The sequence below is a fragment of the Microchirus variegatus genome (assembly GCF_963457635.1).
Source record: "Microchirus variegatus genome assembly, chromosome: 23".
Taxonomy (NCBI): domain Eukaryota; kingdom Metazoa; phylum Chordata; class Actinopteri; order Pleuronectiformes; family Soleidae; genus Microchirus; species Microchirus variegatus.
Genome location: NC_139824.1, coordinates 7,741,888 through 7,760,220, shown reverse-complemented (window position 1 = coordinate 7,760,220; position 18,333 = coordinate 7,741,888). Strand labels below are relative to the sequence as shown.

At 41.4% G+C, this 18,333-nt stretch overlaps 2 protein-coding genes across 2 annotated transcripts; both read left to right on the top strand.

The window, feature by feature from the left end:
- Nucleotides 1-376: 376 nt before the first annotated feature.
- LOC310944054 (lecithin retinol acyltransferase) lies at nucleotides 377-2,319 on the top strand (the record flags this gene model as incomplete). The annotated part of the gene is made up of 2 exons (XM_083909760.1): nucleotides 377-886; nucleotides 2,164-2,319. 2 exons carry the CDS (start codon nucleotides 377-379, stop codon nucleotides 2,317-2,319), a joined length of 666 nt encoding a protein of 221 aa, XP_083765886.1.
- Nucleotides 2,320-14,055: 11,736 nt separating this feature from the next.
- npy2r (neuropeptide Y receptor Y2) lies at nucleotides 14,056-15,168 on the top strand (the record flags this gene model as incomplete). Its single annotated transcript, XM_083909295.1, has 1 exon — nucleotides 14,056-15,168. One exon carries the CDS (start codon nucleotides 14,056-14,058, stop codon nucleotides 15,166-15,168), a length of 1,113 nt encoding a protein of 370 aa, XP_083765421.1.
- Between the last annotated feature and the right edge of the window lie 3,165 nt (nucleotides 15,169-18,333).

Sequence of the window (18,333 nt, the reverse complement as noted above, 5' to 3'; positions counted from 1 at the left end):
TTCTTACTTTTCAAGAAAGTGCTGAATAATCATGAGTCAAATCCAAGCAGTTGCAGATTGGTCTAATCCCTGAAAAACAAAGGCTCATTATTTGTGTGTTCGTTCAATATCTGTGACCTTCTCAATGGAGGATTTAACTCGTCGCCAATGCAGCCTTCTTAATGAGGACCCTTGACCTTAATACATCGCAAACAAGGCCGGAGTTTCAAAATCCCATCACACGACAAAGTGATTAGAGAAAGCTCCTTAAAACGCTCTCAAAATCAAACCAAAAACGTTGACCAATATTTAATCTCACTGACCACGGTGGCCCCTCCCAATCCTGACATGAATTAAAATGCTCAGGTGCCGCGACACTGTGCCGCACACTGCAAACATGTTCCTCTACCAGCTGCTCAGCTTTTTCTTTGTAGCTTCCAAAAAGGAGGAGGAGGAGGAGGAGGAGGAGGAGGAAGACTCCAAATATGACCTGTCACTTTTCAAGCGCGGGGACCTGTTAGAAGTTCCCAGGACGTTATTCGCACACTTTGGCATCTACCTGGGCGACAACCGCGTGGCTCATCTCATTCCAGACATCCTGCCTGTAATGACCAGGAATAGAAATGCTATTGCCAAAATGGTAACGAATAACCGCCTCCTGCTGGGGGTTATCACCAAGACGGCCAGTGTCAGAGTGGACTCTGTGGCAGACTTCGCCTACGGCTCAGAGATTCTCCTCAACCACATGGACAAAGTGTGCAGCCAGCCTCCGCTAGATGGGGATGAGGTGGCTCGAAGGGCGGAGAAACTCCTGGGCTCCGTCACCTACAGTTTACTGTGGTACAACTGTGAACACTACGTCATGTACTGCAGATATGGCATGGCTATCAGCTACCAGACATACAAGGTAAAGTCTCTGGTCTCCGGTCGGTAGAAAGATCGAATGATAGCTTTGCATTTTAAAGGTCCCATATTATGCAAAATCAACTTTTTAGAACATTTAAATCCGTATAGTACCTCCAGAGTCCCCTCCTCAGTCTAAGTACAGGAGATAAAACACGCGATGTTGACTTCTGCGCTCATTGGGACGTCACAATGCGCTAAATTCCTGGAGAAAGCGCCGCTTTGTCCCTAAAAAACGCGAGAGTGCTGGTGAGGGCAACAGTATCCGAAAACCTGGAAGTCTGCGAAGTCCGCTAAAAGTTCTATTCTTGGCTCCACAGTGCAGCACAGAGTCCTACACAAACTTCCAGCCTCAGAGGATTTATCTGTCCAGTGGATACATGTTATATATGACGGCAATGTGCCTGCTAGAGCCTGCAAATTATCACTTTTCCAAATGCTAACTGCTGTTAGCTCCCAGTAGCCTCTGTAGCTGATGAGACAGGCACTCAAAACCGAGCGGGGTGATTTTGGCAGGGTGATTGAACTGCTGTGGTGCTTCATTCTTAAGGTATTTTGACCAAAGCATGTCACAGACATGTTCATTAGGACACCAGGGAACTAGCTTAACTTGGAGAAAATAGGGTATAAAATGGGACCTTTAAACACACAATGCCAAAATGTATGGTGACACAAAGAGGGAATACTGTACCATTTAGGACATCATCTTCAGGAGTTAGCTGCAGAAAAGTTCAGTTGCCTGAATTAAGATAAGGATATTTTATCTCGGTCCACGCGGGGGAGTAGTGGTTAGTGCTGTTCACAACCGGGTCAGAACAAGGACCTTTCTGCATTCTTACACAGTAAGAAGTGGATATTCCTTTTGGAGTTTTGCTCACATTAATGTTCGTTCTTCACAAGGTTTCTCTGTCTTTGTATCATGCACGGCTGAGGTGCTAATGTAAAGCCACAGCTTATTGCACGTGCAGCATGTGAAATACTCTGAGTTATTTCTAAAGGAGGTTTGATTGACAGTTTGCATGACTAAAGCAATGTTAATCTGAATGTACTTGTGAAAGTGTGTGACTACAACACTAACCCTGCCTTACTTCTTAATCACTGGTAACTATAATCACATGAGTATGTGACCCAACAACGATGAATACCTTATTCAGGAGTCAAGTACTGTAGCTCCATCTAGTGTTACTAATTAATCCCATCTTGGAGCAAATGAAGACGTCTGTTTGGTGGTTGATCATCTTTCTCAAGTCACGGTCTAATGATGACACGTTTTCCACTCAGTTCTGCACAACGGTGAGGAAGATTGTCTGCAGTAGGATGAGCGCCTATCTGACCGCACTATGTGGTGTGGGAACTATGCTGTATCTGGGCTGTGTGACACCACTGACGCTTTTACCGACCCTGCTCACCTCATTCACCATCTGGATGGCGGCCTAAAGGCCTCGTGAGTAAAGACTTTAAAGATTGTAACACACAAGTGGACTTTGATATCAAGTTTTTTTTGTTAGCTGCATGACTAAAGACACAGTGAAAGGTATGTTTTACATTCTTTAGTCAGTTGTAGATTTGTTTTTTAATACACTAACATTCAAATGTTTGGGCTCACTTAGAAATGTCCTTATTTTTGAAGGAAAGGCACTATTTTTTCAATGAATATAACATTAAATGAATCAGAAATACACTCTATACATTATTAATGTTGTAAAAGACTATTCTAGCTGCAAATGTCTGGTTTTTAATGGAATATGTACATAGGTGTATAGAGGCCCATTTCCAGTGTTTGGCTATTGGATGATTAGAAAACCCTTGTGCAATGATGTTAGCAGCTGAAAACAGTTTTGCTGGTTCTTTGATGAAAGGGCAAACTTATTATTTTGAATAAAAATTCTTATTTCTAATCTTGTCAATGTCTTGACTATATTTTCTATTAATTTTTGCAACTCTTTTGATGAATAAAAGTGTGAATTTAAATGGAAAACACAAAATAATTGTATTGGTGACCCCAAACTTTTGAACGGTAGTGTATATATATATATATATGCAAATATTCTTGCATCCTTTATTTGTTTATTAGAATGTTGAAGAAGATAACTCTTATCTTATTTCTATCATAATCACCAAGTCACAGGTGAGGCCTATAATTCTCATTATTGAGATATGACCTTGATATTATAACATGGTATTACTGTAATATGATCTCCTTATTACTACAAATCACATTAGATAAGATAGCACTACCTTAATATTGCCCCATTACAAAATCACAACCATGTTGTTCCTGAATTATTACTTAGTGTGAATTTTTTTTTTTAATTTTTGAAACTCGAAATCTCGAGTTTCCCAAAAATAAAATTATGAAAAATTATGAAAAAAAAAATGTCATAATTTTTCTCATGTCACTTCAGGGGACTCCGTAGTACAGCTTCATCTGGGAAAAAAATACTTTTAAATGAATGTACTTTTCCTTTTTTTTTTTTTACAAATCCCAAACTCTTTCAAATCAAAATAATCAAATGTTTTAATAGAATTATACAATATCATATTGACATTCCAGTGTTTTTAATGGAAGTGGTGTATGATTTGATATGATTTCTTTTCTCCCTTTCCAGCTCTGACTCACTGTGTTGATATTTCACATTGATCTTGTTTAATCATAGCAGTGCAGTTGTAATCTCTGGAGGACTGAGATGAAGCTCAGCAGAGGCATTAAGATGAAACTGACCTATGATCTGAACTATACGTACAGTCTGTAGCCGGAGCTTATATAAATGTCACACTGCTTTTCTAAGTGCGGAAATGTTCTAAAAGTAATCAGTGTGATACACCTCTTTTGTCAAAGTGCAATAAACTTCTCACATTATATGACTTTGATCAGTTATATTGGAAAATGTCACACGCTGCATGTTTTTCATTAAAGACGTATTTCTACAAACTGTTTTTCCTTTGTCTGTCATTAAAGTTGCAAAATATCCTTTTATTTTTGCAGATGAGGGGGAAAAAACAATCCATGGGAACAAGCTGTTGAATTCAATAACTTGCTCATTACTGCAGAGTATGTGGTCAACGTTATGCCATTGTTACTACAACAAGGACAGCGTTCTGTAGCAGCAACATTCCGACGTCTTCTTTTAGCATTTTCCCTGAGAATCTGAAGCGAGCAAATAACAGGGGTCAAAAAGATTGACCCTTTGACCCTTTTTATTTGAGTGGAGACACTTAGTGGTGACCAGGAAGATAAAGTATATTATTTAGATTTAGAGGGTGATTCATTATTTGAAAAGTGTGAGGGTGTAAGTAATACATCATTGATGCTACTTTTGTCCAAAGGGAAAACACTTACTGTACAATGACTTAATGAATATCAATACATCTTATAGTTTGATGGTGGTGGATCTGCCTGTGTCTTCAGCTATTAAGTTTAAGTGACAAATAAAAACAAGTGTATACCTTCTAAATCAGAGGACAGTGGGTCGTAAGAGAACTTGTGCAGAAACAAGACAACAACTATAAATAGGAGCTGAGCAGCACATACATGATCTGGGAATATAGCTGATGAGCCAAAAAGATTTGACCACTGTAGCGACCAGTTTGCCATTCATAAAAGACCACAAGGGCCACTGCTTAGTTTGCTAAGACGCGTGTAAACATGATTTCCAAATGTTCAAGTAAAGATTAGTCATTTACTGGCAGTTCCATGAGCCTAAATGACCAAATCAATCCACAAGTCAACAGAAATAAGTATCACACACTCTCTTCTTGTAACGCCAAGCGTGTAAGTGGAGTGGACGCACATGCTGGACACACCACAAGACGGTTCAGGCACAAATCGGCGTTTACTGGACGAAATAAGGTTCGGCTCCTTGGCAGTTAATTAACCCTTTAAGGTACACACCAACAAAAAAGAAAATTATTTATTTGCATTTTTTATTATTTTATTTTATTTACTTATGATAACAATTAATGAAAATCAATACATATATATATATATTTTTTTATTTTTTTTAATTAGACCCGACAGTATTTTAGATACAGGCCTCTACCAAACGGTTGAGATGTCTGTTCATAATAAACCTGGTTTGCATAATTCATAAAGTACAACATTCAGAACAAGTCACATTAATTTAGTGTTAGTGAGTTCAGCTTGATGCATTTTTCAATGAGATAATAGTGACTTAAAGTGTGGTCGACCAAATGGTTGAGTTGTACCTTAAAGAGTTAAGGAAGGGAAAGGTAAGAGAGGATTTAAAAAAAATTTAATAACTTACAATAGAAAACGCTGGAAGCCTCGATGTGGCAGGGACTGAAGTCTGAACTGAGTGAAGGAGGTGAGCTAACGAGGAACAGGTGTGTGTTATTTGGGCGTGTCTATCAATCACTAGAGGGGGCGGGATTAAAAAAACGGAAATGAAGGAGTCTAAAACAAGAGTGTTTCAAAATAAAACATAAATAAAAGAAAAACATTGTGTGTTTTATCTCCTGGACCACAAAATCATGAGTCATCTTTTTTTTCACACTTTACCTTCATAGGGCCTCCAGAATCCCAAATATAAGTATTAAAATGATTTAAAAGTTGATTTTGCATAAAATGTCTCCTTTAAATGTAAAGCAAAGCAACAAAAATCATGGGAGTTCTTGTTGTTTATGGGTTATTATGCTATTATTTGACTGGTCCGGCCCACTTGAGATAAAATTGTGCTGCATGTGGCCCCTGAACTAAAAATGAGTTTGACTCTCCGGCTCTAAATCAAACCAACATGTGAGTATGAGAGTGAACGGTTGTTTGTCTAGACTTTTCCGCGACCCTGATCTGGACGATGAAGTGATCGAAAATTGAGGAGTGGATGGAAAATTTGAGGATATATGGTATGAACCATCCAGCGAGACTCATTACTGGGAAGAGGAGCCACTGACTATAATATCAGTCCGGATGTTCATCAGTGTGAGTTTAAAATACATACTTTCTTTGTATTTGCTATGTACTTACCCCAGCTGCAGACTCATGGGACATTAGCGTTAGTCCCAGCATTCCAGCTGAGTTTCCCACACTTCTGAAATACTGGAAGTGACTCAATAAAATCATTATCTCTAAAAGAAACTTCCTGTTTTTGACATTTTTAATAATAAGCTTTTCCAGGATCCTGGAGCCTGAGGTAGAAAACATGGTACAGTATAGCTGATGATCCAGGGAGTGGAAGCGAAACAAAACAGCGCTGTTTTGATCGCCTCCACTCGCTGGAAGTGGAAGTGATCAAAAACATGGCTGTTTCTCTTGAGGGAGGATGTGCTTTGAAGCAGGGAAGTAGAACATTGATGAATCCATGACACTCTAACGAGCCACAAATTGCAAACGAAGCATCATGATGCTGACTGGTGTGCAGGCAACATGGACAACAGTTAGCTGACGTGTGATGCAGAAAGCTGCGCCGTTCTTAAATGTTTTTGCTTAACACACTCATCGGGAGCTAAACGCCCGTCATTGTTCATTATTGCGTCGAGACGGTCGCACAGCACAGCTGGATGTCATTCATCCACAGGCAAATTCTCAATGCAGCAAACCATGTTCAGCACTCAGCATGCACTGACTTCACTGTGAGTGGGGGCAGGGACTTGAAAGAGCACAGAAATAACATAAAACTGGCGCCGTCGTCTTGTGAATCCAACAATTTTCCCGCTCGGCTTAAGCCCCCACTTTAAAATAAAGATAATAAACATTTTGGAGCCACAGGTTGTTTTTACTTGTTGTTTTTAGTCAAGTAAGGACAAATGACAACACCACCCCACTGGTCTCACATGAAGAAGAAGAAGATAGGAATCATAGGAATAATTTTTAAAAATCATGAAAATTTAAATAAAGATAAATAAACTTGTAATCTGCATTTAAATTAAGTTTAAATATATTCTCACTTGTTCACAGTGCACGAACGGACATATGCACGTATTTCCTGTTCCTTTGGGGAGCAAAAATCTTTACCATAGACTCTTGTTGTGCAAGTGGTGCATCCGCAGTCGACCCCTCTCTAATACAAAAGATAGGAAAATTCTGGACACGTGATGACTGAGTCCAACATGTCTTTAGAAACTTTTGAAAAAGTAGTTTGAAAAAACACCATACTCTCCCTGTGTGTGTGTGTCTCTATCCCTGTGTGTGTCTCTCCCTTTGTGTGTGTGTCTGTCAATCTCTCCCTGTGTGTGTCTCCCTTTGTGTGTGTGTGTCTGTCAATCTCTTCCTGTGTGTGTGTCTCACTCTCCCTGTGTGTGTGTGTCTCACTCCCTGTGTGTCGATCTCTCCCTGTGTGTGTCTCGCACTCCGTGTGTGTGTCTCTCCCTTAGTGTGTGTGTGTGTCTGTGTCAATCTCACCCTGCGTGTCTCTCCCTCCCTCTCCCTCACACAGCTACAAACAGCAATCATCATGTCTGATCTTTAATCGATCACCCACCATGTTTTTTTTCCTCTTTTCATTAAAATACCGCCCCCCCCCCCCCCGCCAACATTTTTTTTATCACCAGCCTTCACTGACAGATTATCTGCAGGGGTGTGATTGTTTTTGTTTTACTGCAGCTGGCACCTCAAATACTCATTGCAATCAGACTCACAATCATTTATTTTTTACAAAACACAATGGCTGTTGCTGTCTAGTTTTATTTTTGAATGCATTTCCCTTATACAGTATATATGTGCTTTAAACTGGGAAAAAAGGGTTTACTGATTCCTTACTGTTTTTGTTACCCACAGTTGTGTTAAATGCTAAAAGTAAGTGTGGCTCAGCTGCAACTATAGTAATTAGGGTGAATAACAGGTGGAGAGGGAGTCATCCAGCAGCCAGACAGAAAGGCTATTAGTGCAGGCTGTGGGAGACCAGTGTGCTAATACTAGTTTATTGGCTTTATACACACAGTGGAACCTCTCAGAACACTTTATTGCTCTTATTTAGAAGCTAATTTGCAGCGGCTATGACTGAGCCTGGCTTATGATCAACTCATTTTGATTGAAAGGATGAATTCAGGGGAGAAATAAACATATAAAAAGACATCGTCTTCAAATTAGCTCTATATTTGGGGAAAAAAAAAAACATCTTTGTGTTCTCATTAGGACTAAAAGAAAAATATGAATATTTATTATCATATTACAAACTAAACTACGACTCCACACAAGTGTCCCACCACACAAACAGGGAAGTCCAGCAGTTGCCTGACCTTTCTTCAATTTCATTCAACAATCCCCTCCGAAATGACTGCAAAGGCACAGAATAGTAGTGATAATGTATACGTGTTCAGGGTGGGTCGCACCGGTTATGTTTCGAGGAAATTAGTCAACGTATGGCGAAGTTATAGGGCACTTCCTGTTTTGTGGCAAGATGGAAGCTAAATTTAAAACGGCCAACTTCCTGTTGGGTCAAGTTAGTGTTCTTGGACGTGTTCGGGGGTCTGTCTCTTGTGTGAATGGGCGAAATTCGATGTGTCTCGTACAAATTTGGCGGTACGACAAACGTGCTCAGACGATTTACGTAGGGTGCAAATTGCCAAAATGGAGACATATGCAAAATCAACTTTTTAATCATTTTAATACTCATATTTGGGACTCTGGAGGCCCTATGAGTAGGCAAAGTGTGGAAACATGACTCACTCATGTTTTTGTGGTCCGCCTCAGTCTAAGTACAGGAGATAAAACACGCCATGTTGACTTCACAATAAGACATTCCTGGAATTGTTGTCCCGCGGAGCTCCGCTTTGCTCTAAAAAACGAAGTGTTGGCTGCACAGTGCAGCACAGAGTTCTACACAAACTTCCAGCCTCAGAGGATTTACATGTCCAGTGGATACATTTTATATATGACCGCAATGTGCCGGCTAGTCGGCAAATGGCTTTTCCAAATGCTAATTAACTTGGAGAAATAGGGTATAATATGGCTCCTTTAAGTTCCCATCAACCTTCTTTTCTTTCTTTTCTGGTGCTACATTCAAAAATATCTATTAAAATGTTAAACTATAATCTTGTATCTTTTCTTCAAAAAAGAGAGAACGAAAGAAAGAAAATACATCAACCCTATATAAAATAACCCTGAAGAAGCACTTAGAAGCATAAGTATTTCCTGTTTTTCACTTTCATGCTGGCGTATACTGTATACATCATGACTGTTTTGTAAGGAACAGGTGACGTGTGTTCAATAATCTCATTTAATAAGAGATGATTAAGTGTCCCTGACACATGGATCCTGTGTTGCTTTGCATCCCGAGATCTCCGCTTCTGAAAATGACAGATGTGCCGCCGTCCTCCCTCCAGATTGCGTGAGCAGGCCATGAAAGCTCCTGCTGCATTAAGGTATGCTTCGCTCACTGCAGATATTATCTGGAGAATGATTCTATTTAGGTGGAGGATGTCAGTAATCAGTCACTGCCATGTAGTGTTCAGTCACCAACGAGGCGAACGGCGACAACACATCTCCACAACACGACTCCAAATAGGATCAGTAAAGCATCAAAGAGAAGGAAATAAATGTAGCCTAATTTACGTTTACATGGCAGACAAATAACCTGCAAGTGTATGATAAATGTGTGATGATCTTCCAGCTTTCTGCTTCATTTTTACTGTTTCCAATTGCACTCACCCTGAAAAATCCATTTTATGCCACTGTCACTGTGTTTAAGAACCTTTAAAGGTTACTTAAAGGTGAACTTTCATGTAGCAACGGAAAATCCTTCACCCCAATCCACCTCTCTAAGACAGCTGGAGAAATTATGCAGATTGTGAACCGCTGTAAAAACATTGTGGTCGAAAATGGCCGAGTTGACTCAACTCATGATATAAATGTAAAAAGGCTTTTTCTGGGTTCATTAAAAACAATTCATACGAGTTCATACAATCATCACACACATCATATTTTATCTACAACTTCTGCCAAATAAAACCTACAGAAAACCTATAAAAGTGTTTGTAAAATAACTTGAATATTGTCACATAGATATAATCTGTGGTTCCACAGCTGTTTGACAAGAGGAGAAACTTTCCTGGTACTGGTATTCCCATTAAAACAAGGGGAATCTCGAATATGACGATCCATTCCTGATTTTTTTCCCCCTCATGACTTCACCATCTGTGCTGTTTCACAATCGGCAAAGTATTTGTTTTTCCCGAGGAGGCTGCTTGACATTAACTCGATTTCTAATGGACACATGGTGTCTTGTTTTTATAACGGTGGTAACCAAATTACCAGGCCTTATTACTTTCCGCAGGATTGACAGTTTGAAAATGGGGTCACTGTATTTATACTACAATTTAAAGCTCACATAGAGTGGTCCTATCGCACATATATGTTAGTTATGGAGGTCTACTTACACACATTAACTTGTTTTTATGGACACAAACCTCCTAGTTGAGCCGATAGAAATCTCTCCTCACTGAAGCTCTCCTCAGCCGCGCTGTTTCAGACTGAAATCTCAGCCCCAGCAAACAATTTCCCAACTGTCTTGTGATTGGCCAGGTACCTGGAAGTGACGTAATTAGCATGCCAGCTCTCAGAAGTGCAGCTCCCCCCTCTGGAACGGTGGATGCACTGCTACTCATTATCAAAACATTGTTTTAACAGTGTTTAAAAATAGCTTCTTCACAACTCCCCGCCGCAGTCCATTTTATGACTTTGACCCGGAGTCAAACCCAGAGTCAGAAGACACTGACTCTGTTGGGTACAATACGCAACCGGATGTGCCCGGACTAGTGCCCAGAGCAGGAGGATCTGCTGTTCAGGAGAATTGCTGTTTACGTAACCAGACCGGGTTTTTTCAGAGATCTCGCTGAGCCTGAGATTACAATAAAACACAGCGTTCTCAGCAGTGGCTGAACTGTTTGTTTCGAACCTTCAGGGCTTCATAAACGTATCTCGCTGACCCGGTCATCGAAGGTTAAAGTCTCAGTCGAAACGCAAGCCTGACCAAGGGCTTTACCGTTCCAAGCTGTGCCAAATCGAACTGTACCAGGATGGAAACACGCCACAAACTGTACTGTGTAACATTGCCAAGGCAACCCAGTGCCAACAAAATACACCCTGCCGGCGCGCCTGGGTCAGTCAGTGAGTGTTGTAACGTCTACGGATCACGCCCAAAATGTAATCACTTCCTGGTCCCATTGCGGACATTTCCTAAAGATTTCATCCAAATCCGTCTGTGACTTTTCGAGTTATGTTGCTAACAGACAGCCAGAGAAACAAACTCCAGCGAAAAACGTATACCTCAAACACTAACAAACGCTTGTTGCATTCAAACCATTGTCAAATGATCCTGATTAATCCTCAGCTCCACACATCTTTCGCTGGAATATGGACCTGGAGTCGTCCTTTTAGAAACCTCTGCAGACTCCGACAAACAAGCAGTGGTTTGGTGACAGAAGTTACACAGTGGAGCTTTAAACGTCTCTGTAAATATACAATATTTTATGTAAAGTTTTAAGTAATTATTGATTATATAACTGATAAACTGAGATGACAGTCACTGCACCGCTTATAAAAAGACACGTTGGACCAGCTCTGTATTATATTATCTAATATATGCCTGTATATACTTACAGGAGAATCTGTGGAATCTCAATGTCAGAAATGTTCTGTTCATGTATGAGTCTTTTGCAGAAAGGCAGGTCATTGTACTCCATCTTTGTCCAACACTGAAAGAGACTTCAGTCCCCTGTGACCATGGATGGATGATGGATAGACTTGAGTGCAAACAAATCAATTTCTGCGTGGACTACTGACAGCTTGAAATGTAATAACCTTGCAATCAAGCCTTTAATTCAATAACTTGGTCAACTTTTCAATTGGAGAAATATCTTGTGTGTTTTTTTCATTATGTATAATGTACCAAAACAAGTAAATTGACGTCATACATTGTAAGTTGTGTTTGCTCCCCTTTGACCGGCAGCGGCTCATTGAGCGTCGCTGAGCTGTTTACACTGACAACACAATTAAGATCAATCTCAGCTTGCTTCAATTTTCTGGTTGTAATTAAAACAGTTTTTAATTTGCATGCATAGCAAATGAAATGATAATGTACAATCTTTAGGTTAAGCCCGCGAGAGTTCTAAAAGGATCTGGGGATTTCAGATGTTCGGAGTTCAGACCTGAAAAATGTTTCTATTGTCTTATTTCTACCTATTTTTGCAAAAAAAAAAATTGTATCCACATATCCGTATTTAAATCTCATTGTCAAAACATACAGGCCTTGAAACCACATGGACCTGAAGGGGGAGAGTGGATTTTCAAAATAAAAACTGTTTTTAATTTGATCAGACCTGGATATTCTCTTCTCTGCCTTTGTATCTGCATACAATTCCTCTGTCTAAACCAGTGGTCCTCAAATAGTGGGGCGGGCCCCCCAGGGGGGGCGCGCAGTGACATGCCGGGGGGGCCGTGTGACTGCGGGGAACATGTTGTTTTTGCTTTACTAGAATAAAGTGTAATTGCACATCCACATACACAAATTGATGCACTTTAAATATTTTCTGTTACAGACTAAAAAGGAATGTTAATAAAGTTATTTTTTGTTGTAAGTTGATATTTTGTTTTCTTTAATGTTAATAAGCATACAATGTTATGCAGAGGCGTACTCATAACAATTTTATAGACAAAATGTGTTATTATTATGTATATGTATATGTATATATATATATATATATATATATATATATATATATATATATATATATATATATATATATATGTATATATACTAAGCCAATTTATAGGTGGGAATGTTATCTTCATCCTAAGGGGGGCATAACAGACAATAATTGAGAAGCATGGTCTGAAACAATTTTGACTATAACGTTTATCCGAGTCCCACATATGCAGAAATATGACATTTGCCTTCCCAGCAGCAGCAGCAGCAGCAGCGGAAAACGCATGTACGCGCTCAGGATGAAGTAAACGAGCCACTCCTATGAACAGGCAGCAGAATCATCTCTCACCCTCAGGATGTCAATGAGGGAAGGGCGCGCTCCCTCCCTGTCGCTCGAGCCGCCTCATGAGTCGGTGTTCCACAGCGCATGCAGGTGATGCGCCCTCGGTGCCAAACTCGCTGCTGTGCGCACTGGCAAAGGTTGCGCGCTTTGCTGTTGCGCTCACTTTGCTCGGCGCCGGAGGAGATTAATTGTGTTTCGGTGTTTTTTTTTTTTTTTTTTTTTGCTTTTTCTGGATGAAGGAGGACGGAGAAGAAACGCGCATGTGGAATATATGTACACGAATATAAAAAGCTGTTTGTGCAGATTGAGGTCAGTGGATGATTTTAATGTGGATGATAATAAGGATAGTTATAGTGTGAAAAACAGCTGTTGCATTTTTTTAGCTGTATGCTTCTCTATATTGATCTCTGCATTTTCTACTAGTTGTTTTTATTATACATAAGAATGAACAGCAGCAGCATTGTAACGTCTCAACCCATTTCTTTATGAAATGAACGCAATTGGCTTAATACCAGGGCAGAAATAAGGCTGGAGCAGTCAAACAGAGAGATTTGCATAGATTTTCAAAGTCTATAGCATCTCATATTTGTTCTTAGAGCAGGTTGCTCCGCTGATTGATTAATTGATGGGTGTTATTTATTTATTCATTTTCAAAAATGTAAACTTTTATGCTGCTTTCATTCATGCATTAGTGGGACATTAAGAGGAAAATGCCCTATTGTGTCTTATTTATACCTGCACAGCAGTTATTCTGTAAGATGAAGGAGAAGAAGCAGCATCATGACTCTGTGTGGAGCCACCACTGCTGCCTTTGCTGGTTTGCTAAGCTGTAGATTGTATCTCATGCTCTGTAAGTGTACGTTGGATACTTAAAGGCACCAGTGTAGTCATAATTAAAATTATTGCGATTGAAAATGACACTTCAGAAGTGTCAGTTGGTGCACAATTAATGTGTTAAAACAGAAAATAAATATTGTTTATGCTGCTATGTTGTTGTGGGAGACACACTGAAAGACTTCATCATTTTGTTGCCTAATAGTCGAAAAAAAAAAAACCTCTTCAGTTCCCAGAGTTCACAACTGAAGAAGCCCCGTGGATGAGAGATGAAAAGTCTATAGTTTCTACTGATTCACATCCTTTGGAAAACGGTACGACTTGGGTGAATGAGAAAGTGCTTTGAGTGACATGTTCCCATTGTTTTCACAGATAGACTTATGGGATCTGTCAGCCATGGATGCAGCGGATGAACTGAACATGACTCAAGCTGAAGGTTCTCCAGTCGAAGTTCCATTCTCCAACTGCTGCTCACCCACGGGCACGATCAGCGACGAGAACTTCATAAGGCTCGACGACAGCACCCATCTGATCGGCGTTCAGGTGACTCTCATCCTCGCTTACAGCACGATCATCGTGTTCGGAGTGACAGGGAACTCCCTGGTGATTTACGTCGTCTACAAGTTCAAGCAGCTGCAGACCGTCACCAACTTCTTCATCGTGAACTTGGCCGTGGCCGACTTGCTGGTCAACATGCTGTGTTTGCCGTTCACCCTCGTCTACACGCTCTACGGCGAGTGGAAATTCGGTCAGGCGTTGTGCTTCATGCTGCCCTTTGCTCAGGGCATGGCCGTGCACGTGTCCACCATCACGCTGAACATCATCGCTCTGGACCGCCACCGCAGCATCGTCTACCACATGGAGACCAAGATGTCCAAAGACATGTGCGCCGTGGTCATCATCGTGACCTGGACCGTTAGCGCCCTGCTCGCGAGCCCGCTCGCCATTTTCCGGGAGTACGTTACAATTGAGCTTCCGCCAGACATTTCCATCCAAGTGTGTACAGAGAAGTGGCCAGAAAACAGCATGAACGGAAGTGTCTACAGTATTTTAATGCTTCTAGTTCAGTATGGGTTACCCCTAGCTATTAACTCCTTTGCGTACATCGGCATCTGGAATAAGCTGAGGAGTCACAGGACCTATGGAGGTCAGAATGACCGCCACCAGCTGAGGAAAAAGACCACCAAAATGCTGCTGACCGTGGTGGTGGTGTTCGCAATCAGCTGGCTGCCGTTCCACGCGTTCCAGCTGGCCGTCGACATCGACAGCTCCTTGTTGTACATGAAGGATTTTAAGCTGCTTTTCACACTCTTTCACATCGTGGCCATGTGCTCCACGTTCGTCAACCCCATCCTGTACGGCTGGATGAACAACAATTACAGGTCGGCCTTCTTGTCCGTGTGTAAGTGCAAGTGGCCCTTCAGTTGGACGCCGCGGAGCTCTGAGAGCAGAGACACACAAAAGGAGGAGGACCGGGTTTGCACGGAATGCAAATCATCGCACGTGTAACTTGGGCGGACACGAAGACACTTTGTCGATTAATCACTGGCGGACGCGTGACGCGAAGTTTGTGTCTGGTTTTGTGGCGGCGTGTTTAGAGGGGTCTCAAACTCGGTCGTTGTCCGTGGCCCTAAAATTATAATGGATCCATCCATCCATCCATCTTCTACCCCTTTATCCTGCACATGAGGGGGATGCTGTGCCAATCTCCGCTGACATAGGGGTGGGGGTGCACCCTGGACAGATCGCCAGTCCATCACAGGGACACATATAGAGACAACCATCCACTCACACTCACACCTATGGTTAATATATAGCAGGGGTGTCAAACTAATTTTCACTGAGGGCCACATCAGCATAATGGTTATAAAGGGCCAGATGTAACTGTCATACAGAATAAATGCAACCAAATATAATGTAAAATAAAGGTAACTACTATTCAAGTTACACATACGATGCATCATAGATGTAACCCTGTCGGCGGTGGTGTTTCTTGACAAACTAACAGTTATAAAGGTCTGTATCTGGTCGGGGCAGACCTGTTCACACACCCTCAGCAAAAGACTTTGAAGCTCGGGCCATTTCTTCAGCCACAATAAAGCTAGCATTCATCGTTTTTTGGTTGTGGCTTTTGTGAACACATTCTGCTGCGATCACAGTCTCAATCTCAATTTCACTTGTCGCATGATGCATATACAATGATACACTGTGGAAATGTAGTTTATGGTCAACGCACGCCTTAAAGCAGCATAGACCTATTTTAACACAGATTTAATTTAATTAATCCCTCGCGGGCCACATAAAATGACGTGGTGGGCCACATCTGGCCCCCCGGGCCTTGAGTTTGACACGTGATTTAGAGTGTCCAATTGACCTAATCTTGCTAAGGTTATATTTGATTTAATTACAATAGTCTACTTATTTTGAATTAATGTTTTCATTCAATTAAAATGTATGTCTAATTGCAACATCATGGTGGATTATCAAGATCTAAATTTATAATCCAATCACTAAACAGTTTTTCTCAAACTTTTTTTCCCACTTGACCAGCCTCCGGCCCCCTCCTCACACCACACTAAAGTTCACTGGACCCCAGGTCAGTTTGAGCTTGAGGCCCCTGAGTTAGAAGGAAAACATTCTCACCAGCTCCAGTGTCACACAGCAGTTTCCTCCGGTATCTCAGCGTCAGACCATATCCAACTTTGTGCCCTGTTTGCCTACATGTAGGTCTTGAGTTTTGGGCAAACAAAGCAAAACTGTGAAGATACAGCCGGTCTAAAAACTGAGAAGTATTAAGACTAAAAGTAAAAATACATTATCATATTCTTCTGATATTTTCTTCAATATTTGTGCCAAAACCCACCTGACTTGTCTTTTATTGCTGGCAAATCAGGTTCAGGACAATTGTCTTACTTAAAGCTACGGTCTGTAAGTTAAAGCTCACATAGAGTGGTCCTGTTGCACATATATGCGAGTTATGGAGGTCTACTTACACGCATTAACTTGTTTTATGGTCAAAAACCTCCTAGTTGCTGTAAACGAGCCGATAGAAATCTCTCCTTGCTGATGCTCTCCTCAGCCACAGTATTTCAGACAGAAATCTCACCCCCAGAAGACAGAGGGTGTTGTGATTGGCCAGCCAGCGTAGAGCCTTCCCAACTGTCTTGTGATTGGCCAATACCCGGAAGTGACATAACTAGCACACCAGCTCTCAGAAGCGCAGCTCCCCCCTCTGGAACGGTGGATGCACTGCTACTGATTATCAAAACATTGTTTTAACAGTGTTTAAAAATAGTTTTGTCACGACTCCCCGCCGCAGTCCCTTTTTTGACTTTGACCCGGAGTCTGACCCAGAGTCTGAAGACACTGTCGCTCCTGAAACACCTCCACAACGGACGTTATTCTTCTTCTGCGGTTCAGTGTACGAAACCGGATGTGCCCGGACTAGTGCCCGGAGCAGGATGATCGGCTGTTCCGGAGAACCGATGTTTACGTAACCGGACCAGGTTTTTTCAGAGATCTCGCTGAGCCGGAGATTACAATAAAACACAGCGTTCTCAGCAGTGGCTGAACTGTTTGTTTCGAAACTTCAGGGCTTCGTAAACAAGGTAATGACGCAGATACACACTAAAAAACAACGTTAATTGGAACTTCTGGTCTAGGTCCGCTTTAAGTTACAGTATTGCAAGCCTGTTTTTTCTTTCACGCAACTATCTTAAGACGTGAGGATGATTTCAACAAATGAGATAAAAAATAAACTTAAGCTTTCGGGATCATAGGCCTTTTTCTTTCATCGCTCCTGAATCAAAACAATGGGAATTCATCAGCAGGATGGATCCAAACATTTTCTCTCTTCACCATCTTGCCGACTGCAGCTCCTGAACCTGGAAATGGTTTAAATCACAGGGCTCAGGTGTTGACGTTGCATGTGAGCCGCAGAATCGGGATCTTTAGATTCAGTGGATGACGGACATGCCATAATGGCTCGTATACTGTCAGCCTATACTTCGGCGTAATAATTATACCCATGGAGGCTGACAGGTGACATCAAAAGCTACTAATTAAATCTACATTTGACTTTGTGTGTGTGCAGTTTAAGACCACAACGAGGACACGATAAAAGCTGAGACAAAGACATACGTCGACTTTCGCCGCTTTATGGATTTAACAGAAGGAGGCTTTCTTATTAAATAGACAGACAAAAGCAGTGTCCCCACCCCACCACTTGTCTTTGTTTGCAGCAAGCATCCTAATTACCACTATTTGCTTTCGCAGTGATTACACCGGTGCCGAGGTACTGAAGAGCCCTTCCTGTTGACCAGGTCCTCACTGATTTACTCTGAGTGTACGTGAGGAGCTTGGGGACTGGGACATTAACTCCATTTTTAGTCAGCTATTCATGGCGTATACGGCGCTAAATCAATAATTGTTTCTTTAACTGATGTGACGGAGAAGCTGCCGTTGTCCTAAAGTGTATCCCCCAGGAGGATACTCGCTAATCAAGAAAAATGAACAATAGTTTTGAAAGGAATTAAATTTCTCCTTGTTTCGCTGATGGCCTTTTTTCTTTTCGGCTCTCAAACGAGAAAGCACTTTACGGCGCCGCTCGATCGATCGATGCAGCGAGAAGTCATATTTGACCAACGACATTTCATCCACGGAGTGGAGATATCG